The sequence below is a fragment of the Syngnathoides biaculeatus genome, chromosome 5 (genome assembly GCF_019802595.1).
Source record: "Syngnathoides biaculeatus isolate LvHL_M chromosome 5, ASM1980259v1, whole genome shotgun sequence".
Taxonomy (NCBI): domain Eukaryota; kingdom Metazoa; phylum Chordata; class Actinopteri; order Syngnathiformes; family Syngnathidae; genus Syngnathoides; species Syngnathoides biaculeatus.
This window is the reverse complement of record NC_084644.1, coordinates 7,841,630-7,868,427: the sequence shown is the minus strand read 5'-3', so window position 1 is coordinate 7,868,427 and position 26,798 is coordinate 7,841,630. Positions and strand designations below refer to the sequence as shown.

The following is a 26,798-nucleotide window of genomic DNA, read 5'->3' as shown; positions in this document are numbered from 1 at the left end:
AGAAGAAGAACTCGGCTTCTTACTCACCCTTGAGTTTCATTTGGTTGCCACAAAGCGGCTCATCTTTCTCCCCACGTTTACCAGATGAGATGTGGTCAAACCTTTTGCGGGATTAGAAGCTTTTCATATTTTGTAATTCTCTCCTGGTGGAAATATGGCAGAAGAAGTCAACTATGTGACAGTCAAGTTCAACTCTCACCGTGAGTGGTTTGCATTTCTTTTGGGGGTTAATTGAAAAGTTTTGATGATATAGAAACTACAGTTCATGAATTTCATGGACGTGATTTTCTATTTTATCTATCTATATTTATCTATCTATTTTAAGTACAAAGCATAATGTTTCAATTGAATTCACAGAAATCTGCTCACATTGAGGTTTTAGAACCATTTGGAGTTTTTTTTTATTAATTAAAAGGAAATATGGATTTACCAGTTATACTGATACAAAAATGACTTACATTATGGCTTCATAAATGACTTGAAAATGAATAAATACTCATACAGTGCTGCCCTGATATACAAGTTTAACTTCTCCCGATGCCTCACTCACTTGCATCTTGAATCAGCCACTGGAAGATCCCAAATGACATCTGTTCCTCCCCCAAGCAGCTCAAAAAAATCAAATAAAATGTAATAACCACCTGGGAGCAGTATAATACAGACGTAAAGAAGGAGAGTCTTAGCTGCTCAGTTCGATGCAGTAATATTAGCCGTCGTTTGCAGACGGTAAACAATATACCTTATGAATATTGTTTTATTTTAGTTTACGTGTGTTGTCGCACCATTTGTGTTATAACAGTGTAACCCCAATGTCATTTGTTAGCCACTTGATGCTGTTTTGCATTGTTTGTTAGCATTAAGTTAAACAGACATTCTTAAAGGTCCACTGTCATGAAATGCGTGATTTTTAGTATATTATTAATGGAAAAAAAGGCAGCCGGAATGGACCCATCCCTTTTTTTCACCACACAACATGATTTTGACGTGTGTGGCTTTTTGTAACTGGATTTGTTTTTGAAAAAGAAGCAGGAAGTGACGTAAAGGGCAGTAGCGCACTCAAGCGTTGTCGTATGTTTATATTTTTTACCTGCTGGAAGGTAGCTCATTGTTCCCTCGTGTTAGCCAAAGTGCCCGCTCGTTGCATTGCTGGATATTGCTCAAGCACTCGGGAGAATGGATTTATCCTTCATAAGTTGCCAAGAGACCCGGTTCGTCGTGAAAAATAGATCACGAGAGCTTCGTGGGTTCCAAATGGCAGGTAGGTGTGTATACAGCTACTAAAAAAAAAAAACAATCGTTTGGGGGGGAGACCACATAATCCGTCTCTCATAACATAGCAAAAGATCCGCGTACGTATGACAGGGGTGCTAAATGTGTCGATGTACCCATTTGCGCCGAGCACGGCTTCGGATGAGCCGCCGCGAAAGCCGTGCCTTGCCCGCCGCGATCACGGCTTCGGCCGGAGTGACTCATTCCAGCGCCGAGCCGGGGTGAATCATCGTGGCTCATCTCCGCCGCGCAGAGGCGGATTGGCCGCGGCGGCGTCGTCGATTGCGGGCGGCGTTGTTTTTATCACTGCCACGCGGAGGTGGATAGGTGGATATATAAAAATATGTCGATGTGTAGCTATACACTATATATTTTATTTAACACCTTTAAAATGTTTAGGAATGTCATACATTATATTTTAGGATGTATATATTTGATATTCTTTCCAGACCTGCCGAGCAACGGCGCCATCTACGAAGATGTGAGGAGCGACTTGGACAGGCGGGCACAGCGGGACTTCACCCAAGGTTTTTGGAAGCTTCCCGAAACTTTCTGAAACGCTGCCATTCACATTCCTCGTCCACTAAGTGGCTAGTTATGATTTACAAACGTACACATTTAATAATAATAATAATAACAAAAATAAAAAATGTATTTTCAGAAAAGTGCGGCGAAGTGGAGGAAATCTACGATGACGTGCGGATCAAGGAGTTACCACGCAGCCTGCTTCACGTGTTTCAAGGTTCTTGACTTTTTTTGTTGTTGGTGGTTTGTCAAGGTTACTCCAAGTGACAAAACAATCATTTATTCCCAAAAGTCATTTTTGTCGCAGCCACTTTGTAGCTATGATTTACCCTCAGAGGGCCATTATGGTGAAACCATACAAATCCTGAATTTCCTCATCATATTTACACATGAAATTGATGAACTAGTTTTGGAATCAGAAATCAAGGCTAAAGGGGTTTTCCAACTATTGTTGTTTGGTAACAAAAAAAAAATGCTTGCAATTTCTCAACGTTATCATTTATGATATATGACAATTTGAAATTTTGGTACAGATTTGAACAAGAAATCACGTAAGTCGATACACATGATTTGCCTCAACGGGCCACATGAAATCATATGGCGGGCCGGATCTGGCCCCGCGGCCTCGAGTTTGAAACCTGTGGTCTATTGTGTTGTGACATAGATTAAAAGTTAGCGCAAGGTCAAATCAAGTTCATCTGGAAAGATTAGAGTGCATTTTAGGTTCAACTTGAAATTTCCCCATCCCTAAATATTTGTGAGTTGTCCCACAAAAAAAAAAAGGTTTGGAAAACCGGTGCTTTTAAACAGGGGTGTCAAACTCATTTTTTTTAATCGCGGGTCATGTTGTAGTTACGTTTTCTCTCAGACTTCCATTATAACTGAAACCATGAAAATCTTCAATTGACCCATCATATTTACACATATTTCTCAACTAGGTTCGGAATCAGAAATCAAGGGTTTTGAGTTTTTCAACTATTGTTGATGTTTGGTAATACAAAAATGTTTGAAACATCTCAATGTCATCTTTTACGATATGTCGATTTGAAATTTTGGGACAGATTTGAACAAAAATCACGGACGCGTGATTTGCCTTCGTGGGCCGCATTAAAATCATGTGGCGGGCCGCATCTGGCCCCCGGGCCTCGTATTTGACACCTGTGCTTTAAAAGGTGGCCCTTCTCAAATCATGTTTGGTCCTCACATTTTTTTTATTTAAATGGTTGGACTGTCGATGTTTTGGATTTACGCATTTGTTTGGCATTCTCGCTAGAAAACGTGTCGAAAGTGTCGCGCCTCACGCCCGCCACCCTGGCGGCAGCCGCTCTGGGTGTCCTTTGCGTCATCCTCATGTCCGTCATCGTCGCCCTCGTCCTGCACCGTGAGTACCCCTCTGTTTTTTTTTTTCGTCCTACTGAAATCGTTTGCAATTGGCAATCCGTAACCGTCCATCCATCCGTTTTCTTAGCGAGTGCTGGCGCCTATGCTGGGCAGATATAAACAATAATTTGGACTCGCATTTGCACATACGGGCAATTTAGAGTCTTGAATTTACCTACCATGGCTGTTTTGGGGATGTGGGAGGAAACCGGAGAACCCGGAGAAAAGCCACACAGGCACAGGGAGGACAAGCAAACGCCACACAGGCGAGGCTGGGATTTGAACCTCAGTCCTCAGAACTGTGAGGCAGACAGTCTAGCTAGTCGATCACCGTGCCACCGGTTTTAGATTTAGTCTAGTTAGAGTTGGAAAAATACCAGAAAATCTTAGAGGACGAAAACTGCACTGTATTTAGTCGACTAAAATGTGAACTCTATAAATGGTATGATATAAACTTTCTGAAAGCAAGTGCATATTAACCCTCATACCATAAAGTTACTAATCAGAGCCCTTGTTGAGAACAAACGCAAACAGCAAAGGTTACCAAAATACCGTAATTCCCGGCCTACAGAGCGCACCATCTTATAAGCCTCACCCTGTACATTTGTAAAGGAAATACCATTTGGTACATACATAGGCTGCAGCTGTGTAAAAGCCGCAAGTGCCCACATTGAAACGAAGAAAGACGGTATACGGAGAGTTTAACGCTAGCACCGCCGTGCTAAAGCTAGCGCCACCGTGCTAACAAGGCCGGTCAAAAAAAAAAAACAAAAAAAAACATACTAGTAAAAATCACTGAGACACAGCAGTAACACGCTAGCGCAGCGTTCACAGGGCCGGACCGGTAAAAGTCACTTCCTCGGCACATATATTCCACCAGTCTCTAACCTTTTATGCTTGAGTGCCCTCATGCGGCCTTTAGAAAAAAATACACAAATTAGGGGCATCACCGCATAAACCGCAGGGTTGAAAGCGTGTGGGGAAAAAAAGTCGCGGCTTATAGGCCGGAAACTACGATAGTTGGAAAACCAGATTTATATTTACTAAATGATCGGTAATTATTTTTTTTTTTTGCAATACTCAAGTGTGCGTGGATTTCAGGATGACTGGCCTGTAAATATTTCTGTAAGTTGGTCGTGTTCCTGACTATTTAAAATGCATTCCGGGCCAAAGATAAGAATAGAAAACTATCGTTCATACAGTATCTACGTTGCTGTTCAAACTGGATATGATTAATAATGGTGGGGTGTGGGTGGGACTCCTTCTTTACCACATCATCCTAATAAGTCCTTGTCAACTCCTCCCACCCCTTCAAACAAAATTAGTTCTGATTGGTTCTTGTCTCTGGCAGACATTTCTCGCTTGTTTTGATTTGTTGACAAAAAATGTCATACATTTTTTCATCGGAACACATTTTTATGTAGCCGTCGTCTTGATTTGTTAGAAAAAAAAAGAGAGTTAACCAGAAATGTGATAAAACATTTTCATCAATCACATTCGTACTGTTTCAGTGATTCTTTTGGAAACCACTGGAGGGAGACTGTGTACCACAGTTGTAGAATCGCTGCTCTAACTCAACATATTTGTCTATGTTCAACATCTGGAGGGATTGTAGCAGCTAACGCGCTAACACAGATTTACTATAATGCGTATTACCAAACTTGTGGGTCACGTAATCCAAGTTCTAGTTTTTACATTAAAATACCTGAGATAGGCTCCAGCGCTCCCGCGACCCTTGTGAGGATAAGTGGCACGGATAATGGATGGATGGGTATTTAAAAAAAAAAAAAATCTGGCTTTTTTTTGCTGTTCATTTTTTTGCCATCAGATTTTACACAAACACAATAACCAATCACTTTTAATCCATGCATTGAATTTTTGACTCCCAATTAAAAATGGAAAGATGAAATGATAGACATATTGAAGAGGGCCAGTAAAGAAGTTTTCTCGCTCCAGTGAACAGCGTCACGGCCAAGCAGCGCCGGCAGAACGTCAACCTGACGGCTGAGAACGGGCACGTGCGGGCCCAGCTGGAGCGGTTGCAGGAACGAGCTCAGGGTCTGAGTTGGGAGCGGGACCAGCTCAACTGGACCGTGGGCCGGGTCCTCCAGTACGACAATTTCCCCGTCAAGGCCTTCTGTCCGAAAAGAGGTACTTCATGCCCGATAATTTTTTTTTTAACATTTGCCAAAATAATCATGTCGCTATTTTGGGGATTTAGATTTTTAATTGTCAATTTAAAAATGAAAAGAATGAAATGGTGGCCTCACGTTTCTGAGAACAGGGATTCAAATCCCGGGCCTCCCCGTGTGGAATTTGCATGTTCTCCCCTCGCCTACGTGGGTTTCCTCCGGGTGGGTACTCCGGTTTCCTCCCACATCCTAACAACATGCAACATTAATTGGACACTCTAAATTGCCCGTAGGTGTGATTATGAGTGCGACTGTTTGCCTCCACGTGCCCTGCGATTGGCTGGCGACCAGTTCAGGCCTCCTGCCCGACGACAGCTGGGATTGGCTCCAGCACTCCCCGCCACCCTCGTGTGGCTAAGCGGCTCTGATAATTAATGGATGAATGAAAAAGTCATCGTTTTTTTTTTTTTTCATTTTTTTTTCCTTATAGTTTTAAGCCTGTGCAAGGCGTGCATGGACGACTGGCTGCTGTTCGGTTCCAAGTGTTACTTGTTTATGAACTCACCTTACTTCAGCGGTTGGATGGACTGGGAGGACAGTTTTGATGACTGCAGCAAGAGGAATGCCCAACTGCTGCTCATTGAAAGCCGGGAAGAACAGGTGGGCATAACCGCTACGATACATTCCTTTCAATGACGGGGGTTTTAGTACACACCCCGTGGGATTCTGTAAAAATCTATTCTAATTTTATCGCGCTCATTAGCTAACGAGTTAGATTGTTACCAGAAGTAGCTCGCGAGAAGACTTGGCAAGTTAAATTTAGCTGACAAGCTAAGTAGCTAATTAGAAAGCTCAGGAAGCCAAATCCAGCGCAGTGACTCACGGGCAAAGTAGCTTGCTACATAACATGGGGAGTCAGATCTGCCCGGTTATCTTGTAAGACCAGTACTGTATTTATCTTCTGTACAAACCTTGGCAAGCCAAAACTAGCTCAGTACCTTGCAGCTTGTGTCTCAAGATCAGTTGAGCTAAGTAGCTAGCAAACTAGAAAACTTGGTCAGCCAAATATAGCCTAGCAGGTAGCACCTACACTAATGCGGCTTTCCAGCGCGTTGAATTTAATGTTGCCGCTAACTGCTGAATGCTGTATATTAAGTGCTATTCGGTGGTTGTTTCAGGAATTCATCACAAACCACACGAGGTACTTCAAAGATGACTTGCACGGCTACTGGATAGGCCTGAACAAGAGCGAACACTCGGAGAACTGGAAGTGGAACGACGGACGCAATCTCACTCTGGCGTGAGCAAACAAACACCAAAATCACAACAAAAATGTCAAGGGAGTATCAAATCAACCAAGTTGTTAGCTGGTCATCTTTCGAGTTAAATTAAGCCAAGTAGCAACTAGGAAACGTTGCAAATCAAATCTATCTCAGTAACTAGCTGTGAAATCCAACTCATGAGCTGCCTGGCTAGTTTACAAGCTAAGTAGCTCAGGAGAAACCTAGCTCAGGATCTACTGGGTTAGCTCGCAAGCTAGGTTGAGCAAACAAGAAAGCTGGCAAGCCAACACTAACAGACTAGAAACCTGATAAATGTAATTCTGTTGCTAGCTGGTAAACTTCCAAGCTCAGTCGCTCATGAGAACGCTCTATTGCTATATCCCTTAAGGTTTAGCTTGAAAATAAGTTGAGCTAGCTCTAAAGTGCTCAAGATAAATCTAGGCTAATAACTAGACAACATAAGAAACACTCATGGAAGACCAATAAACCAAACGACTAGATCTACCTACACGTTCAGCCATCTTGAGCAGCGATGTTTAATTAACTCCATTTTGTGTGGTGTACAGGTTCTGGAGAGATGAAATCTATACTATCAAGAACCGCTGCGCTCTGACGTCAAAGTCGCTGTCATCAACGTCGCTTGACAATTGGAGAAGAGTCAGCTGTTCCATGAAGAACAGATTCATCTGCCAAACCAATGTCTTCACCAAACCTGATCTACACTAATACATCACTTTCATACAAAACAAATACACACCCAATCTGTCCGTCAAGCTACTTGTGATAGCTAAGTGTAGCTAACGAGAATGCTCGCAAGACGCCTCTGGGTGGCTCATGAGCGCTCAGGCTAAGTGTAGCACAGGAACGATGTGGTAAGCTAACTTGCTAAGACTTGCGCATTAATAGTGAGATGGTTCCAAGCTAAGTTGAGGTAAGTAGCTCATGAGAAGACTTTCCAGGTAAACTTACCAAAATCTTAAATAATATAAATTATAGCAGGTGAGTTACTTAGCCAACAGGAAAAATTGGAAAGCCAAATCTATCGTAGTAGTTCCCAATTTAAATATGTACGGTAAGTAGAGCGCGCTCATTCAGTAGCGAGCTGGTTTGATGATGAGCTCAGGAGAAAGCATTGCAAATCGTAACTAGCTAGCAAGTGAGAAAGCTTTCAACCCAAATCTAGTTCAGCAGGTAGCAATCAAGTCGCTCACTAGCAAGTTTAGCAATTTGAATCTATTTTAATAGTTTGCTGATTAAGTAGTAAACTCGAAAATTGCTAGTTTAGTAGCTTGTGATTTAAATAACTTACAAAACATCCCTCCATCTGTTTTCCGTACCGCCTTTCCTGTAACGCGACAGCAGGCTAAGTAGCTCACTAAAATCTTGCCAAGCCAAATGTAGTTTATTTGATAAGGAAAGATTGACAAGTACAAAGTTTGGGTAGCTCACAAGCTACAGTGAGCTAACTAGCTTCCTTGCCAAGTACTGTAAGTCTAATCGGGTTATTACAGCTTGTTAGCAACTACACTAAAACGTGACTGGTTATGGACAGCTCGAAAAACAAACAATGAAAAACAAACAACTGACAAAGCAAGAAGCTTGCTTATTTATTATGCTATGAAATTAGCTTGGAGTGACATTTTTTTAGACAGTGTTGAGTAAGTAGTAAAGTTGAGCGTTTAGCAACCATGTTGCGCAAAAATGGAAATTAATTAGCGCAAGTCTGTGACACCATAGCGTCCAATATCATCGTTGGCTAAAGGCGAGAATAAAAAAAAAAAGTCAACATTTTAATAGATTGAGTTACATTTTAATAGCAAATACAGGGACCATGAAAGATAAGGACTTCAACAAAAAAGACGTCTTGTGTGTGCTTCATTTATCAACAGTCTTCAACACAATTTTTCAACTTCCTCTATTTACATCTCAAAAAGCGATTTTAGTTTCCAAGAAGTTAAGTTGCACAATCTGCCTTTGCGTCATGTCTTTCATTTACCAAATGTCAACTAAAATACCCTGAAGGCATCTGTGAGAATAAAGTATCCTGATGTTTTTCAAAAATTAATCACGTTTCAGGTTAAGAATATGTACAATGATGCGGCCCACCAACCATTTCAAGTATCCGTTGCATTAGTTTAATCGTTTTGTCCTAAAATTAATTAAAATGAATTTATGTTCTCCATTTTATCTCATTAAGTATTCAGTGGTTTTACTGTAATGTTAAAAAATAATAAAATAGTAAAATGTTTGTTTATAAATTAAAATACAATTATCCATACATTACAAATTAGATTTAAAGTATTATTTTAATATATGAAATAAATTATAATAGATCAGACCCGAGCTGTTTGCGGGGAGCAGGGACTGAGGCACACCACAAATAGTCAAAATCTACAAAGAATTTTCATTACTGTAAAATAAAAAAAAAAAATCTTGTCAGTAACTGCAGGATTGAGTTTAAAAAAAATAATCAGGGTTTCCACAATAATGCATGATAGGTCATAATTTACACATTACGGCCCTCACGACTGCATGTCCGCAATATACTGATGGAAGCAAAATTTTAAAATGTATTAATTTATTTTCAGGTATTAAAAAAAACATTTAAAACAACACTTTCAAAATGGAGTTCAACAGAATTTCAGCACCGTTTGTCTGCATTTTTGGGGTTGCTGCTCGGCCGCAAGCTTCCAGCGACATGCTAATTACATGTTCATTTGCAAGGTAAATAATGATTCCAAATGTAATTGATATTTAATTGTTTGCCGTGCTCATATCACACAGTGTGCAACGATACAGTCCATTTCTCGTTGTCGAGGACGAATGATGGGATGGACTTGAACGGCCGTCGAATAAGTCAGTTATCCTTTTATTGGCACAGAGGCTTTAGTCACTGAAGAAGAACAAAAGTTAGTCTTTGGACTTTTTCTTCTTCTTCTTTGGTGGAGGATGTGCTTGTGCTTCCTCGCTGACGTTTGAGTCCTTTTTGCTCTTTTTCCTTTTCTTTTCAAAGTGATGTCCTGAAACGAGTGCCTCCGATTCTCCCTGCTCTTCTTCTACTGCAACTTCCTCCTCTTTCTTCTTCTTCTTTTTTTTCTTCTTCTTCTTCTTCTTCTCCAGCAACAGAGCGCCGTCAAACTCTGGACTTTTCAACTCCGCCGTTTCGTTCTTCTGCTTCCTCTTCGGGGCCGCGTCACCGTTTTCTACCCATCTCACTTGCTCCTCCCTCTCGTTGCTCCTTTTCTTTTTCTTCTTTTTGAACTTGCCGTCGGAAGATTCAGAAAGAGCGCCGTTGAGTTCTTCAGTCTCGGATATCTTCTTTATTTTGAGCTCCTCTTCTCCCCGCTCGGCATCGGTCTTCTTCCCGTACTTGGCCATGAAGTCAGCCTCCTGCTGCTCCAGGCGGGCCAGCTTAGCGCTCATGGTCAAGCCATGTCTGGCTCCTCTGAGAAAATGAACAAAAAACAAAATGAGCATTTAAAATAAATTTGAGTCCTGAAGATGCGTTTCTACAAACGGACTAACTTGTGGGCAGTGCGTCCTCCACAAGCCTTCATCAGGTCGCGGTCAGACAACCTGGAAAGAATCGGAAAACACGTCAAAGGCATTCCTGGTAATAACTGTTTACTTTTTAATTCCATTGGTGAACATGTAGGTAAAGCATCAAATTGTTTTTCTAGTGTTTTGATTCTTATGCTCTGCATGAGAATTAATGCAAATTGAAATATTTGGATGTTTTAACTCTGCTGCTTTACAAACACATCAAAACAAAAACGAGTCCTCACTTGGTGGTGGAGGATAGATCCAGTTTGAAGTCTTCCTCCTGGTCCGAGCTGCTACTGCTGCTGTCGACCGGTGGTTCCGGCTGCAGCTGACCAGACAGCAGAGTGGCCGACTGAAAACGAGAAAGATTCGACCAGCTGCGTCTTTAGTCTGGAACTGTTGCTGGAAAACCTTCGATCATTTCACCTTGACAAAGGACCCGTAGAGTTTGCCTTTAGCCAGCAAGGCCTTTCTGGGCTTTTTGTTCGAAATCATGCCGTCGTCACCGTCCTCAGCCGTCTTCTTTAGCGAAATCCCATCCTGGATAAAACAAGGGTAATGCAACAGACCACTTCTCTTTATATTATGTACCCGTACTATGTTTTTGTGTTTTGTTTTGTTTTTTAAATACCGTAAAGCCTCAGTTCTCCAACGTCCCCGTTTTCGAAAAAAATAAGTTTTCGAACGAAAATTTCAAGATTTTTGCTTCTGTTTTCAAAAGAAAATCGGTACTCGAACGCCTCCCGACAAAACCCGGAAATAACATAATGCGCGCGGCCAGACCAGCTGACCCACGACGCGCTTTGTTGTGAATTCCCACGCCGCCGAAAAAAAAAAAAAAAAATAGAAATAACAAAAATGGGCGGGGCGCAAGCAGCTGACCCACCCGCGACACGTTTTTTTGTCTATTCCAACACGCCCCCCGAAAAAACCTGGAAATAACATCGCACGCAATTGACCCCCCCATGACGCATTTTGTTATTGTCAATTCAAACGTCTCCCAAAAAAAACAAAAAAACAGAAATGACATAATGTGCGCACCGCAACCAGCACACTTCTCTTATTCTGTAGTATTTAAATTATACGTGTATTTCTACTATGCAGTTTATCAGGAAAAGCTAAAAATAAATGCTTAAAAAACCCAAATTTTTTTTCAGGGTTGGAACGTATTATTTCTTTTTCCAATCATTGTAATGGGAAACATTGATTCGGTTTTTGAACAGATCACTTCTCGAACCGTTTTCTGGAACGGATTGTGGTCTAGAACCGAGGCATCGCTGTACCACACACCTGATGGGACTCCACCGTCAGACTGGATGAGGCCTTATTGAAGACGTGATCCCACCAGTTGAAGGTGAACTGCTCTCCTTCCTTATGGCCGACCTGACACGGCACACAAATGGGTCAATTGTCACTGAAAACAAACAAACAAACACAAACAAACTCCTCACCCCGCCTTTGTTAGATTTCACTTTGACCTTGATGGCTTCAGATATGCCATTCTCATTCCGACCCAGTCCTTTGCCTAAGGAGCAATAAAAACAAAATAAACGGTTTGCAGTGGTCGTGATACGATAGATTAAAATAATAATAATAAATAACCAGTAGACATCTGACCACGTTTCCACCCGTGACGTTTCATCTGCTGCTCGGCAAAACTCAAGCCGTGGCCCTTTTCCTGCACAACGTCCCCCATCTGAATGAAGCAAGGTTAGTTCATATTGCTTTCATTGATAAATGACTGGGAAAACACAACAACAAAGACGAACATCACATAACAATCATACAATGGAAACAATTTTAACACGACATTTTTATCAAAACAAAAGTTTCAGAGTATCCAGTTAAATCCACAAACACATTCGTCCCATTGAAATTGAGATAAAAAGAAAGTTGAAACCTTTTGAGAAGTGTCACGCGGCTTCAGTCGGAGGCTGACATGACACCGGAAGTGCGTCCGTGCACAGATATGAAGCGAACCCATACTAAAGTAACCAATGTGCCTACGTGGCGGCCATATTTGCAGGGGCGACTTTCCTATCACGGTAATGCACGGACATTGAAGTCAAATCGTTACTTGCGCAATTATCGATAGATTTATATGAGGTTTACTTTTTCGTCAGTGTCAAAGCACGTGCCATTAAATTTGAATTCCAAAATAAAACAACTCCCTCAATATTTCTTAGCCGTAAAAGGTTATTTCAGTTCTCTCGTTGTTGTGTTCATGTAGCCTCTATGTTTTTACTCAATGGTGCAAGTTTTAAGTCCGCAAATGTGACTTTGCTAAGGGAAAACCTATTCTGTTTTTATGAAATAAATTGTCCTATAATTAGTACTAATATCTGCGGCAAAAAAAGAAAGAAAGCTAGCTGTTTTAATTGATGCTTTAATTTAAAAAAAAATGCTAAAATGACATTTGTAACTCCTGGCATTTTTCATTTTTCATCCACCATTCTATTTTCTTCCGTTTATCAGAGAATCGGGTCACGGGGGCCGCAGATTAAAAACAGGAAAGCCCCAGATTGACCTTTCCCCAGCCACTCACACGTCACGTACTGTGAATGAATATTCTTTACCTATGTTACAAAACTACCCCCAAATGTTTTACTTTTGTTAATGTTTGTTTAAAGTCCTCCACGTGCATGTTAATTTCAAGAAGAAACGTGTCCATCTAAAATGCCAAAATGGGTTCGTGACGTCATGTCATGTCATTATCCAAGCTGCTTATCCTCACAAGGGTCGCAGGAAAGCTGGAGCCTATCCCAGCTAGCTTCGGGCGAAAGGCGGACTACACCCTGAACTGGTCGCCAGTCGGTCACATGGCAGATATCGACACCATCGCTAAGCGGGAATCCATCCCACGCTGCCCACACCAAAGGCAGGCGTGTGTACCACTACACCGTCAGTGACGGTTCGCCACGTGTTGTGTAAAAAAAAAAAACCCAAATCATCTGGAGCAGTTCAGAACCAACAATTTGCAAATAACAAAAGGTAAATAAAATACAAATACAAACATGGACGTATAAAGATAGAAATCTACATAGAGGGGGAACTCTGATTGCAGAAAACGACAACAATGTAACAACAAGAATATTGTTGCGTCCACATGCGCGTACTGAAAGAATCGCAGCCAAGAGAAACCGATCGACTGTTGCGAATTCATGGAATAAATATTGGATTAGAAATTGTTCCACAAGGATGTCCTCCGCCTTTGGCATGCATGCATACATGAGGTCTTAATCTGCAGGAGCACAACAGCTGCTTATCAAGGCCGAGGGAGGAAAGATGTCCAGCTGTTGTCGGGAAGCTCACTGACTGACTGGATGACTTTTGGTCTCACTGGAGCTGCTCGACGCACAGCTGACGCTCACGTCAGTATGTGAGAGAGAGAGACACACACACACACACACACACACCACACACACACACAGACATGTGTTTTTAATGATAAAAATATCACTCTAAAATTGTACTCCATAAAAACACACTGTAATGACAGAATTAAATGAAGCGTAAAGAATTGCACGTTTTTTTCCACTTTATTTATTGATTTTTTTTCATCGGACATTGTCCTGGTGGCTACCTGGGAGCAGTACAACACAGACATATGGATATAGACAGCGCTGGTCAAAACATCGCAGTGATCCACAATAATAATAGTGCCTACGTTACGAAGACTATATGCATGTGAGTATTGAGATATTTTCTGTCTACATGTGTTGCTGCACCATATCTAGACAGACAAAAGGACAAAGATGCCTGCCTCTATCTATCTATCTATCTATCTATCTATCTCTATCTATCTATCTATCTATCTATATCTATCTATCTATCTATCTATCTATCTATCTATCTATCTATCATCTATCTATCTATCTACTATCTATCTATCTATCTATCTATCTATCTATCTATCTCTATCTATCTATCTATCTATCTATCTATCTATCTATCTATCTATCTATCTATCATATACATGTTTACTTACGTACAGGTAAACATTCTTTATACTTCATTCTTTAACACAGAAAGCCTAATTGTTAGAAATGAAAAATAAAATGTGTCGAAAATACACAATTAAATGGAAACTAATCATGTTAAATATAATACAAAATATAATAAAATAATAGAAATATACAGTAAAATTAATACTGAAAAAATAATAAATACAACACAAAATGCAAAGTAATAGATAAAATAATATAACTATATTGTAACAGTATAAGATTATGTATTAATACCACTGGATTAAAATGGGTGTATTATTAATTTGATTTAGTTCACAAATTCATATATAATATTGCAAAAAAGTGAAAACGAATAAACATATTTTAAAATTTAAATGAAACTGAATGAGATAAATGGATTAAATAAAAAAAAACATTTATGTAAAAATCCTGAAAAGCAATCATTTTCAATTATTGTAGTAATATGTTTAACGAATAAAAGTACCATTCAAACATTTTCCAAGTCGCTTATACATTTTGAAATATTATTACATATAAATACAAAACAATAGTTAAAGAAATCTTTGAATCAACAAAAGGGAATTTCACTGTCTAAAATCACACTATCACACATCTAAAAAGAGTAAAAAAAAAACAACCATCTCTCCACCCTTCTCCCTCCCTCTGTCACAGTTTTTCCACTTTGCACAGTCTTGACGACCCTCCCCCCTTTTTCCTTTTTTTTTTTTTTTTTTGGGGGGGATGCCACACGACTCTTTCCTCTGTGGCTGCTTTCTTATTTTCCTCTCACTAAGTCCGCCGGAGCCTCTTTTTCCAACATCTCAACGCAACGTGTGGATCAACTTTTTATTATTATTATTATTATTATTACTGTGTAACAAAGGTGACATTTTATGTTTGGTTAGTTATCCTCGGAGGGGGGTCAGTGGAGACTTTGGAGTGCACTCGTACCCGGACGGGACCACCAGGCAACCAGCAGCGGGGAGGTGAGCACACGAAAGACTTTTTTTGTTGTTGTTGCTGTTGACTTGATGGGATGCCACTGGCTGTCAAAAAAGCACAAGACGCTCCATTTTTAACTGTCAGTGGCAGAGAAGTAATAATTTAACAGTGTTTAATATTTTTGTGCTTGTTGTTTGAGTCACACTGAGAGCTGTGTATAATATTTTGGGTATTTAATTTCACTAGAAGGCTCTGCTTTGGATTTAATTGGATTGTGTGCCTAATATTGTGCCAACTATGTGTATGTAAAAAATGTGAAAAACCACAGAATTATGGATAATGATGAATATATCACCACTATTCGTGAATATGATGGTTGTATTGTGGTAATGATAATTTACATACTGCTGGATATGCATCCGCGTGTATATATTTAACCCCCTTGTCATGTTGCTGGTCGAATTGATCCATTTAAAACTTGACAAATCTAGAAATAATATTTACGATAGCTTGACAGACAGACAGACAGACAGACAGACAGGCAGAGAGACCGACACACAAGCTGTCCTGTGAGGGAAATGAAATTGTCACAGCAGTACTAGTCACACTTCCATTTGTATTAATAGTAATAATGAATAGAAACAAGCCAAAAAGTCAAAAAGCAATACATGTTGAACACAAATGAAAGAAAAAGAAAATTACAAAATTAAAACGTTACATCTCAATATGTGGTTTAGTTATAGTTTATTTATGCCAAAGTGAAAGTTGTGTAATTTGTGCAAAAATGGAAGCATGATATTTTTGTGGTGCCATATACTGTCATGATGAATTATAATACAGTATTGTACACTTATCTGTATGAACATTGTGGAGTCATATTTGAGCAATAAGTGGAAATTGACAGGTAGAATTATTGAGAGGATGACATGAAGACAACAAAATAGGTCAGGAAAAATGACAACTGTTGAGCCAAAGGCTGTCGCCGGTGTAGTGATTCACATAGCCGGAATTCCCGCCGCTGGCCAGGATCAATTCCTGCTCAACGGCACTTCGATTGACAGCTGATCAGCGTTCACCTGCAGTCATCTGGCCCACGGCATAAACAAAATGGAAGATTTTGGGATGAAGCCGAAAAAAATGTCTGCGATCGTTTGCCGTGTTCTTCGTCGTCACACGGCGACAACCTGACAGAATCACGATCCTGTGGAAGTTCACATAAAAAAAAAGCAATATTTTTTGTAAAAAGCTGTAAATCAGTCATATTGTGATACTTGCCAGATCGCAAATTAATAAAAACATATATTAAATAAAATCTAAATGTAATGAGAATTGGGAATAACTGGTAAAGAGGTACTGGGTTCAATCCCGGCCCCGCCTGTGTGAAGTTTGCATCGTCTCCTCATGCCTGCGTGGGTTTCCTCCGGCCACTCCAGTTTCCTCCCACATCCCAAAAACATGCAAAATTAGTGGGACACGCTAAATTGCCCCTAGGTGTGATTGTGTCTATGTGCCCTGCGATTGGCTGGCAACCAGTTCAGGGTGTACCCTGCCTCCTGCCCGTTGACAGCTGGGATAGGCTCCTGGCATCCTCGTGAGGATAAGCGGCAAAGAACAACTTGACCCGCAATATAAAAGGATGTGACACAGACATAGGAAAGATCCTAACTTTAGCGTCCACTTTTCCATCGGTCTTTGATTGCTAGTTAGCACTTAGCAGGGTCATATTTTTAGCGCGTTCACCTGACACGCCCACACTAATTGAGAGCAGCGACAACAACTTCATTTTCCACCTCGTGTTATAAAGATGACTTTTTTTTCCCCATTGAAATTCACTCATTTTTGTGGCGTGTCAAACAAAAATAGAAGAAATTTGTTATTTTCCAGGGCGTTAAAAGATGGGAAATTTTGCTGCACGGTGCGGGGTAGTAGCACCACCTGCTGGAAGACTTGAAACGTAAACAAAAGATCGCCCCGCTCTCTGTTTTTCACTCATCCATCCATTTTCTTCGCCGCTTATGCTCACGAGGGTCGCAGGGAGAGTGCTGGAGCCTATCCCAGCCGTCAACAGGCAGGAGGCGGGGTACACCCTGAACTGGTCGCCAGCCAATCGCAGGGCACATCGAGACAAACAGCCCCGCACTCACAATCACACCTAGGGGCAATTTAGAGTGTCCAATTAATGTTGGATGTTTTTGGGATGTGGGAGGAAACCGGAGTGCCCGGAGGAAACCCACGCAGGCACGGGGAGAACATGCAAACTCCACACAGGCTGGGCCGGGATTGAACCCAGATCCTCAGAACTGTGAAGCCAACACTTTACCAGCTGATCTACCGTGCTGTCCGAAATCCCAACCTGTTTTTTGTAAACATCAAAGAGCAATTTGGTTTCAAAGCACCCAATATTCGTGTTTTCATTAACAAACCTGACGTGCATTTTTTTTTTGTAAACATCAAAGACAATTTAGTCATCAATGAACCTAACAGATGTGTTTTCATAAATATTGAAGAGATACTACATCTGTCATAAGTACATACAACTACGTACATATTTTTGGAAACACAAAAAACCGGGACCTTAGAACTGCGAGGCCAACGCTTTACCCGCGGCTCCACCGTGCCGCCCAATCTTTTTCAAATAGACATTTTTGGTCACCAGGAACAAATGTGTTTGTATGTGTACGTGTGTTGCGTTGCCCCCCCCCCCTCCCCCCAACTTTTTAAAAAGGGTCAAGGGGCCTTACATAAGCCAGCCCCTCACTCTTCTCCATGTGTGCGCGTCATAAATATGAAAGAGGAGCCAGGAAGAGGCTCAGAGACCACAGACTCCTTGTACTGTGGTGAGGGTCTTTCCTGGACTTGCTTACGTTGGCGTACGAGTGTGTGTGTGTGTGTGTGTGTGTTGCAGCCACACTGCAGACAATGCTCGTTAAAACTAACTCTGAAATCCGACACTTAAAATAAGCAAGAAATTAGAAGGGCCCCAAAAGGACGCCAAAGTTGAAATGCAAACTGACTTCATTTTGTGTTGTGGATTTTTTTGCGCAAATCTTACAAATTTCTTTTTTTTGGGGGGGGGTGTTGCTGACTTGCTTTTTTTTTTTTTTTTTGCATGTGAAAAACAAAACAGTCCCAAATCCGCAGTATGTCATGCTTGGCAGAACGCGCACGTGAACCGAGGGAACTTTTGCTGTTTTTCTTGAGCTTTTCTTCTCCCTCCTCCTCCTCTTCTTCATCCTCCCACCAGCTGCGTTCTGCTCCCTGTCGTCCATCTCGCGTTTATGAAATGCGCGCACGTTTCGACGCCGTCTTCCAGGTCCGCTTTTCAAAGCCAAACTCGGCTTGGCCGGCGTGACCGATGATGTCCGTTTGTTTTGCAGAGAAAAAAAAAAAAAAAGATGAAAAACCAGAACGTCACGTGTAAAGCGAAACACACAAATCAAAGTTTGGGTTTTGATGTTTCATTTGACCGCGTTTATCATTTGCCGCCCTGCAATCCTCCTCAACAGTTCCAGTTACATTCATTGCATCCGTGAAAAACTTATTTAATGGCCAATCATAAATTCTTGAAAGTAAACATGAACGTAGGACACAATCCATTTCAATGCAGTGCGTGAAAAATTTTGCTTTTGCAAATACGCTCACTTTTGACTGACACTGTTTCATTTTTACAAATATATATTTTTTTAAATTAATTTTTTTCATTGTGATTTATTTGGTCTTTTATTTGTATCGTAAACAATTTTTTTTCTATTAGTACGTGTATTTCTATTATTTGTTTGATTATTTCCTGCTCCACCATGCCGCCAGATTTTATATTATTTTTCTATTTATTTATGTATAGTTATTTAGTGGGCAGCACGGTGGATCAGCTGGAAAGTGTTGGCCCCACAGTTCTGAGGTCCTGGGTTTGATCCCGGCCCCACCTGTGTGGAGTTTGCATGTTCTCCCCGTTCTTGCGTGGGTTTTCTCCGGGCACTCCGTTTTCCTCCCACATCCCCCAAAACATGGATTAATTGGTGACTCTAAATTGTCCGTAGGTGTGTGTGTGACTGTCTCTAAATGCCCTGCGATTGCCTGGCAACCAGTTCAGGGTGTACCCCGCCTCCTGCCCGTTGACAGCTGGGATAGGCTCCCGCACTCCGCAGGACCCTCGTGAGGCTAAGCGGCTAAGAAAATGGATGGATAGTTATTTAGTTACAGTATCATCCTTTGGCACATTTTATCTATTCAAAAGGAGTATACAGCAGTAAAAACTCATCTGGTCCTTCCCCTTGTTCTTCATAAAATTTTGACTTATATCACATCAGTCTTTAACGTTTACCACGATTCATGTCACGATTCTATTGTTTGAAAAAAAAAAAAAAAAAAAAAAACATTTCTATTTTCCCTGAGAAAATTTGGAGGCTTTTTCAAACTCACAAAAGTTGGCAAGACACTCTTGCCGGTGGCTAGCAAATACTATCGCACCTCTTTTTGCGTTGATTTACTTTGTAAAGATATTCAATATCTCTCGAACCATAATGTTTAATTTTTAAAATCAAAATCACAGGTAATAAAGCAAAGGAATTGGAATACACTGACAATGACATTTCACATTCCGTTTTAATTTCCAAATCATTCAAATTCAAATTTCCGATCACTCACAGTTTTTCTTCCATTTGTTGTTGTTCTTGTAAAAAAGACAACCCTCCACTTTCCCAAGTGTGCCCCCCCGCGTCCTGATCCCAGGATGTCCTGCGTGTGTGTGTGTGTGTGTGTGTGTGTGTGTGTGTGTGTGCATGTGTGGCCGCCCCCGCTGGTCCCCCACCACTTCCTGTTGTGTCCCAACACTAAACACTATGGACGTGGTGCATGCAGCAGACACATCTCCAAAGCGGAAGACAGCCCCACTGCCGCTAATCCGTGCATCCAACAACATTGCAGCTCTGCTTATCTATCGACTTTGACATAACAGCGCTGACGTTTAATCCGTCTGAAGAACGGATGTTCGCCCATCCGAGCTGCCAGCTCACGGGCAGAGAAACTCTGTGTGGGGGTGGGATTATGTAAATTCGTCCACTAGTGACTTCTCAATGTCGCAGCATTCCGAAGGGATGCTCACGGACACGTAACTATTTGTATTGAGGTTTTTTTTTTTTTTATTTTACGCTACATGTCCCCTTTAAAGTAAAAGACAGCGTCTCCTGCGGGCGATGGAAAATACAGCAGTCTGGCGACCAACAAAAAACACGGGGGGGGGGGGGTTCACCTCGGGGGGAGCGCATGTGGCTCTTTTGCCTTTTGGAGTGGAGAAAATGAGCTTTTTGGCTTCCAGATTCTTCCTCAATGGGCCCCATCTGGACAAGGTGGGGGTGGGGTGAGTTTTTCGGGGCTCTGAAGTGATCAGCGTAATAATTTCAGCTTCTCCAGACACGGGCCGCGTACCACATGCCAGAGGTGCTGCGCTAAATCAACGGGCCCCGACGTTGAGCAGTTTTACTGGCCTAGGCTGGACTTCCTGTAAATGGCGAGTGAATAAAAAAAAACAAAAACAAACACAAGTGAGTAAGGTGAGCTCGTGATGCAAACTGCTCATGACGCTTAGACTAAAACGCTTCAAAAACCCTTTGACGATGGGGGGTCTAGTATAACAATTGCACGTTTGTATCTCTTCATCTCACATGTAAAACGATTTGGTTAAATACTTGAGTATTTGCTCTAGGAAAATAATACATTTTTACAAAAATACAAAAAAAAAAAAACCCCAAAAAACAACAACTACCACCAAGTATTCTAACATAAAATTTGTATCTTTTCATCTCACAAGTAAAACAAACAAACAAAATGAAGATTTGGTTAAATACTTGAGTATTTGCTCTAGGAAAATAATACATTTTTACAAAAAAAAAACCCCAAAAAACAGCAACTCCCACCAAGTATTCTAACATAAAATTTGTATCTTTTCATCTCACAAGTAAAACAAACAAACAAAAAAAAAAAGATTTGGTTCAATACTTGAGTATTTCCTCTCGGAAAATACTTTTTCCCAAAAATAAAACAAACAATACTTGAGTATTTGCTCTAGGAAAATATTACATTTTTACAAATAAAAATAAAAAAAAAAACAACAACAATTACCAAGTATATAAAATTTGTATCTTTTCATCTCACAAGTAAAACAAAGGGGGGGAAAAAACGATTTGGTTAAATACTTGAGTATTTGCTTGAGGAAAAGAATACATTTTTACACAAAAAAAAAAAAACCCAACAACTACCAAGTATTCTAACATAAAATCAACATAGTTATACACGTCGAGCTTGTCGAGCTTGTGCTACCTAATTTAACCACCCCCCACACCCCACACCCCAAAACCGTCTTATCCCATGTGTGTACTTTGCTAAAAAGAACATTGATGGCAAGCGTCGCTTCAAAGTGTGGACTTCACCAAGACGACAATGCAGCGAACGCGCAATATTTTCCAGCGCAGCGCATAGTAGCTAGCAGCTGCCATGCAGTCACTTCACAAGTGTCGTCTTAATTCGGAGCAGATGCGCGGCGGTTTTCCCTAAATTGCTTGCGCGGTCGTTTAGCCCCGACTTGAAGACTCGTATTCTAAAAGCCGTCGTATGGGAACCTCCTTCGGTGGCATTTCTCCCCCCCTCCACGCGTGTCCTCCATAAACTGTCGGCCCGACGCAAGCGCGAGAGGGCGGCGAGACGCTCGGTCGGCCCCCGGGACCCTCGGCGACGTGGAAAGGCCGCGCTCCATTGACAGCAAGCGTTCTGGAAGTTCGTCCAAGACTGCAGAATTGACTTTGATCATTTCGAAAACACGTCGTTTAGACTCACGACGGTCTTGGATGCTAGCAGAACGACTAAAACTTCGGCTTTGATGTTTTCAAAATACGTAGGTTTGTTGAGCTTCAAACTTGTCTTCGATGTTTCCAAAAACTGTAAATTCATTTTGACTCTAAATTGGATTGGATGCATACAAAAAAATGCTTGTTCGGTCTATCGCATTTTCTTTTTTAAATAGGTTAAATTGTAGCAGCACGGTGGTGGGGAAGCTGGAAAGCGTTGGCCTCACAGTTCAAAGGACCCGGGTTCAATCCCAGCCCTCCTTGTTTGGAGTTTGCGTGTTCTCCCCGTTTTCTCCGGGCACTCCGGCTTCCTCCCGCATTCCAAAAACATGCAAGATTTATTGGAGACTCTAAATTGCTCATAGGTGTGATTCTGAGTGCGGCTGTTGTCTGTTTCCATGTGCCCTGCGATTGGCTGGCGACCAGTTCAGGGTGTACCCCGCCTCCTGCCCGTTGACAGCTGGGAGAGGCTCCAGCACCCCTTTGAGGATAAGCGGGTAAGAAAATGGATGAATGTAACAAGTGTGTGGCAAAACCCTATAACAATTAATCAAAAAAATAGAAATACATATACTAAAAGAAAAAAAAATCATTTACAAAACAAATAAAAGACCAAAGAAATCACAATGAAAAAACTTCATTTTTAAAAAAATGCCCGCCTGCCCGTTGACAGCTGGGATAGCAACCCTTGTGAGGATAAGCATCTGAGAAAATGAATGGATAGATGGACGACTCTTGCGAGGATAGGCGGCTTTGAAAATGGATGGATAGATGGATGACCCTTGTGAGGATAGGCGGCTTTGAGAATGGATGGATGGAAAACCTGAATGTGTTTTTGTAAACATTATCTTTGTGAGTGCGACTGTTTGTCTCAATGTGCCCCCCGATTGGCTGGCGACCAATTCAGGGTGTACCCCGCCTGCTGCCCGCTGATGGCTGGGATACCAACTCTTGTGAGTATAAGCAGCTTTGAAAATGGATGGATGGAAAACCCAAATGTGTTTTTGTAAACATTATCATTGTGAGTGCGGCTGTTTGTCTGGATGTGCCCCGCCGTTGCCTGGCGACCAGTCCAGGGTGTACCCCGCCTCCTGCACGTTGACAGCTGGGATAGGCTCCAGCATTCCCCGGGACCCTCGTGAGGATAAGCGGCTAAGAAAATGGATGGATGGATGTTATTCGCTTGTTTTTGAGGATAGGGCCAAAGCCCTATCTAATATAAAGGAGTGCTTTGGTGTTGTTTTGTTACATCTCAAGCTTTAGCCATTGTATCACTTGTTTTGTTTTGGGGGGGGGGACGGTTACTGGCATATTTTCACTATTTGTGGCAGCTTTGAGTCGATATCATTGCTGCATATCAAGATGGGACGATGTGAGGCTTTCTTGTCGAATATGCCGAAAACCCAACAATCTCGCGGGTGAAGTGTCGCCTGGCCGCCGTACGCTGGCTCCCGCCCCGTTGTTGCGGCGTGATTTCACACTTGGACCTTGCTTTGGACAACAGCTGGCCGGCGCACCCGTCCTCCCGCCCCCTGCGAGGGTCAAGTGTTAGCAAACTGCGGCGGCCTCCCGTCGACGCCAAGGCCGCATCGCGTCCTTGAGCGCGCCTCATTATGCAACGTGAGCAACATCTTCTGTGTGTGTGTGAGCACATCTGTGTTTATGTCAACGTGAAATTTGCGATGACTCAGCAGTTGTTGTTCTCCCCACGCGTCGCACGAGTGGATTGCAGTCGGCTTAAGAGGCTGCAAACGTTCCACGATGCGTCCATCACTCATGCGGGTTTCAACCACAGCCCAGAGTTTTGTCTTTGATGTTTACAAATACGTGAGTAATAGGAACGTTGGAGACTTTTTTTGTGTGTGTGTGTGCTAAATTTGGCTCATAGACAATTGTGCTCAGGCCCTACAAAAGTGTATTTTAGGTTTATTTGTAACTCAAAATGATCTTTGATGTTTGTGAAAATGTACATTTGGTCCATTGAAGACTAAACTTTCTTTGATGTTAAAAGACATTTCTTTGGTTGAATGAAAATTCCAGTCTATGTGATGCTCACTGAGAATTAATCTGTCTTTGATATTTGCAAAAAGACATTTGTTACGTTCATAATTTGGGGGATTTGTCTTTGACTGCGAACAATCATGCTTCATTGTGAAAAATCCCCTCAATAGAATTTGGTATATTATATATATATATATTCAGTATTCGCGATATGGTGAGGGACGACTGCACATGAAGTTCAAGAAATTGTCTTTTGATAATTTCAAAAAGATGACCAAACATGAATGTGAGGCTCACTGGAGGCATACATTACCTTCTTTAAAGATTTAAAATTGTTTTTGATGTTTACCAATCATTTTTTTGATCTGTTAAAGACTCAAAAATCATTCTTTTTCTCTCTCTCTCTCTCTTTTTTTTTTTTTTTTTTTACACTACTGTTTACTGACTCATAATTGTCTTGGATGTTTTCCATTTTTTAAAAGAAAAAAACATACTGTTAAAAAAAAAACAGCCGCGGAAGCTACACAGTAGCAACATGGTAGCACAGCACTAACAGAGCAGGTAAAAAAACAAAAAACATACCAAAATCACTGAGACACGACAGTAACACAGCAAAAACAGACTAGCGCGGCGCTAACAGGGCTGGTTAAAAACAACACACTGGTAAAAATCACTGAAACACGGCAGTGACACACTAGCATAATGCTAGCGCAGGGCTAACAGGGTCGGTTAAAAAAAAAACTTCTTCTTCTTCTTCTTCTTTTCCTTTCGGCTTGTCCCGTTAGGGGTCGCCACAGCGTGTCATCTTTTGCCATCTTAGCCTATCTCCTGCATCTTCCTCTCTAACCCCAACTGCCCTCATGTCTTCCCTCACCACATCCATAAACCTTCTCTTTGGTCTTCCTCTCGCTCTTTTTGCCTGGAGCTCCATCCTCAGCATCCTTCTACCAATATACTCACTCCTCCGCCTCTGAACATGTCCAAACCATCGAAGTCTGCTCTCTCGAATCTTGTCTCCAAAACATCCAACTTTGCTGTCCCTCTAATGAGCTCATTTCTAATCCTATCCAACCTGGTCACTCCGAGCGAGAACCTCAACATCTTCATTTCTGCCACCTCCAGTTCAGATTCCTGTTGTTTCTTCAGTGCCACTGTCTCTAATCCGTACATCATGGCCGGCCTCACCACTGTTTTGTAAACTTTGCCCTTCATCCTAGCAGACACTCTTCTGTCACAAAGAACACCAGACACCTTCCGCCAGCTGTTCCACCCCGCTTGGACCCGTTTCTTCACTTCCTGACCACACTCTCCATTGCTCTGTATTGTTGACCCCAAGTATTTGAAGTCGTCGACCCTCGCTATCTCTTCTCCCTGTAGCCTCACTCTTCCCCCTCCACTTTTCTCATTCACACACATATTTCTGTTTTACTTCGGCTAATCTTCATTCCTCTCCTTTCCAGTGCATGTCTCCATCTTTCCAATTGTTCCTCTGCATGCTCCCTGCTTTCACTGCATATGACAATATCATCTGCGAACATCATGGTCCAGGGGATTCCAGTCTAACCTCATCTGTCAGCCTATCCATTACCACTGCAAACAGGAAGGGGCTCAGAGCTGATCCCTGATGCAGTCCCACCTCCACCTTAAATTCCTCTGTCACACCTAAGGCACACCTCACCATTGTTCTGCTGCCATCATACATGTCCTGTACTATTTTAACATACTTCTCTGCCACACCAGACTTACGCATGCAGTACCACAGTTCCTCTCTTGGTACTCTGTCATAGGCTTTCTCTAGATCCACAAAGACGCAATGTAGCTCCTTCTGACCTTCTCTGTATTTTCCCACGAGCATCCTCAAGGCAAATAATGCATCTGTGGTACTCTTTCTAGGCATGAAACCATACTGTTGCTCGCAGATACTTACTTCTGTCCTGAGTCTAGCCTCCACTACTCTTTCCCATAACTTCATTGTGTGGCTCATCAACTTTATTCCTCTATAGTTCCCACAGCTCTGAACATCCCCTTTGTTCTTAAAAATGGGAACTAGAACACTTTTCCTCCATTCTTCAGGCATCTTTTCGCCCGCTAGTATTCTGTTGAATACGTTGGTCAAAAACTCCACAGCCATCTCTCCAAATTGCTTCCATACCTCTACCGGTATGTCATCAGGACCAACTGCCTTTCCAGTTTTCATCCTTTGTAGTGCCTTTCTGACTTCCCCCTTAGTAATCATTTCCACTTCCTGGTCCTTCACTCTTGCCTCTTCAACTCTTCCTTCTCTCTCATTTTCTTCATTCATCAACTTCTCAAAGTATTCTTTCCATCTATTTAGTACACTACCGGCACCAGTCAACACATTTCCATCTCTATCCTTAATCACCCTGACCTGCTGCACATCCTTCCCATCTCTATCCCTCTGTCTGGCCAACCTGTAGAGATCCTTTTCTCCTTCTTTCGTGTCCAACCTGGTGTACATGTCTTCATATGCCTCTTGTTTTGCCTTTGCCACCTCTACCTTTGCCCTACGTCGCATCTCGATGTACTCCTTTCGCCTCTCCTCAGTCCTCTCAGTATCCCACTTCTTCTTCGCTAATCTCTTTCCTTGTATGACTCCCTGTATTTTGGGGTTCCACCACCAAGTCTCCTTCTCCCCTTTCCTACCAGATGACACACACAAGTACTCTCCTGCCTGTCTCTCTGATCACCTTGGCTGTCGTCGTCCAGTCTTCCGGGAGCTTCGGTTGTCCATCGAGAGCCTGTCTCACCTCTTTCCGGAAGGCCGCACAACATTCTTCCTTTCTCAGCTTCCACCACATGGTTCTCTGCTCTACCTTTGTCTTCTTAATCTTCCTACCCACCACCAGAGTCATCCTACATACTACCATCCTATGCTGTCGAGCTACACTCTCCCCT

The 26,798-nt window shown here is 41.9% G+C and overlaps 3 protein-coding genes across 13 annotated transcripts in view; 2 read left to right on the top strand and 1 right to left on the bottom strand.

The window, feature by feature from the left end:
* On the top strand, positions 1 to 8,879 carry LOC133500302 (oxidized low-density lipoprotein receptor 1). The gene is made up of 8 exons (XM_061818843.1): positions 1 to 200; positions 1,719 to 1,796; positions 1,931 to 2,011; positions 3,068 to 3,175; positions 5,131 to 5,325; positions 5,797 to 5,966; positions 6,485 to 6,606; positions 7,156 to 8,879. The coding sequence occupies exons 1-8, from the start codon at positions 155 to 157 to the stop codon at positions 7,313 to 7,315; spliced, it is 960 nt and encodes a 319-aa protein (XP_061674827.1). The 5' UTR covers positions 1 to 154; the 3' UTR covers positions 7,316 to 8,879.
* A 174-nt stretch (positions 8,880 to 9,053) lies between these two features.
* Positions 9,054 to 12,157, bottom strand: gpatch4 (G patch domain containing 4). 4 transcript variants are annotated; one of them, XM_061818841.1, is made up of 8 exons: positions 12,033 to 12,157; positions 11,735 to 11,873; positions 11,584 to 11,657; positions 11,423 to 11,515; positions 10,559 to 10,672; positions 10,375 to 10,484; positions 10,115 to 10,165; positions 9,054 to 10,034 (listed from the first exon to the last, which is right to left on the bottom strand). In XM_061818841.1, exons 2-8 carry the CDS (start codon positions 11,826 to 11,828, stop codon positions 9,500 to 9,502), a joined length of 1,071 nt encoding a protein of 356 aa, XP_061674825.1. In that variant the 5' UTR covers positions 11,829 to 11,873; positions 12,033 to 12,157; the 3' UTR covers positions 9,054 to 9,499. The 4 variants fall into 4 exon arrangements, with proteins under 4 accessions (XP_061674825.1, XP_061674826.1, XP_061674823.1 ...); XM_061818842.1 differs by having other exon boundaries at positions 11,750 to 11,873; positions 12,033 to 12,153; XM_061818839.1 differs by having other exon boundaries at positions 11,735 to 11,828; positions 12,033 to 12,147.
* pear1 (platelet endothelial aggregation receptor 1) overlaps positions 10,095 to 26,798 on the top strand; it is a 58,258-nt gene continuing 41,554 nt past the window's right edge. The window contains exons 1-6 of one of the 8 annotated variants that reach the window (XM_061818831.1): positions 10,095 to 10,202; positions 11,356 to 11,486; positions 13,380 to 13,503; positions 13,726 to 13,819; positions 15,006 to 15,086; positions 22,313 to 22,378. In XM_061818831.1, coding sequence (XP_061674815.1) covers positions 13,740 to 13,819; positions 15,006 to 15,086; positions 22,313 to 22,378 — 227 coding nt within the window. In that variant the 5' untranslated portion in view covers positions 10,095 to 10,202; positions 11,356 to 11,486; positions 13,380 to 13,503; positions 13,726 to 13,739. Of the gene's footprint in view, positions 10,203 to 11,355; positions 11,487 to 13,379; positions 13,512 to 13,725; positions 13,820 to 15,005; positions 15,087 to 22,307; positions 22,379 to 22,407; positions 23,709 to 26,798 lie in introns of those variants that run through there. The other 7 variants (XM_061818833.1, XM_061818829.1, XM_061818834.1 and 4 more) reach the window with 7 other exon arrangements.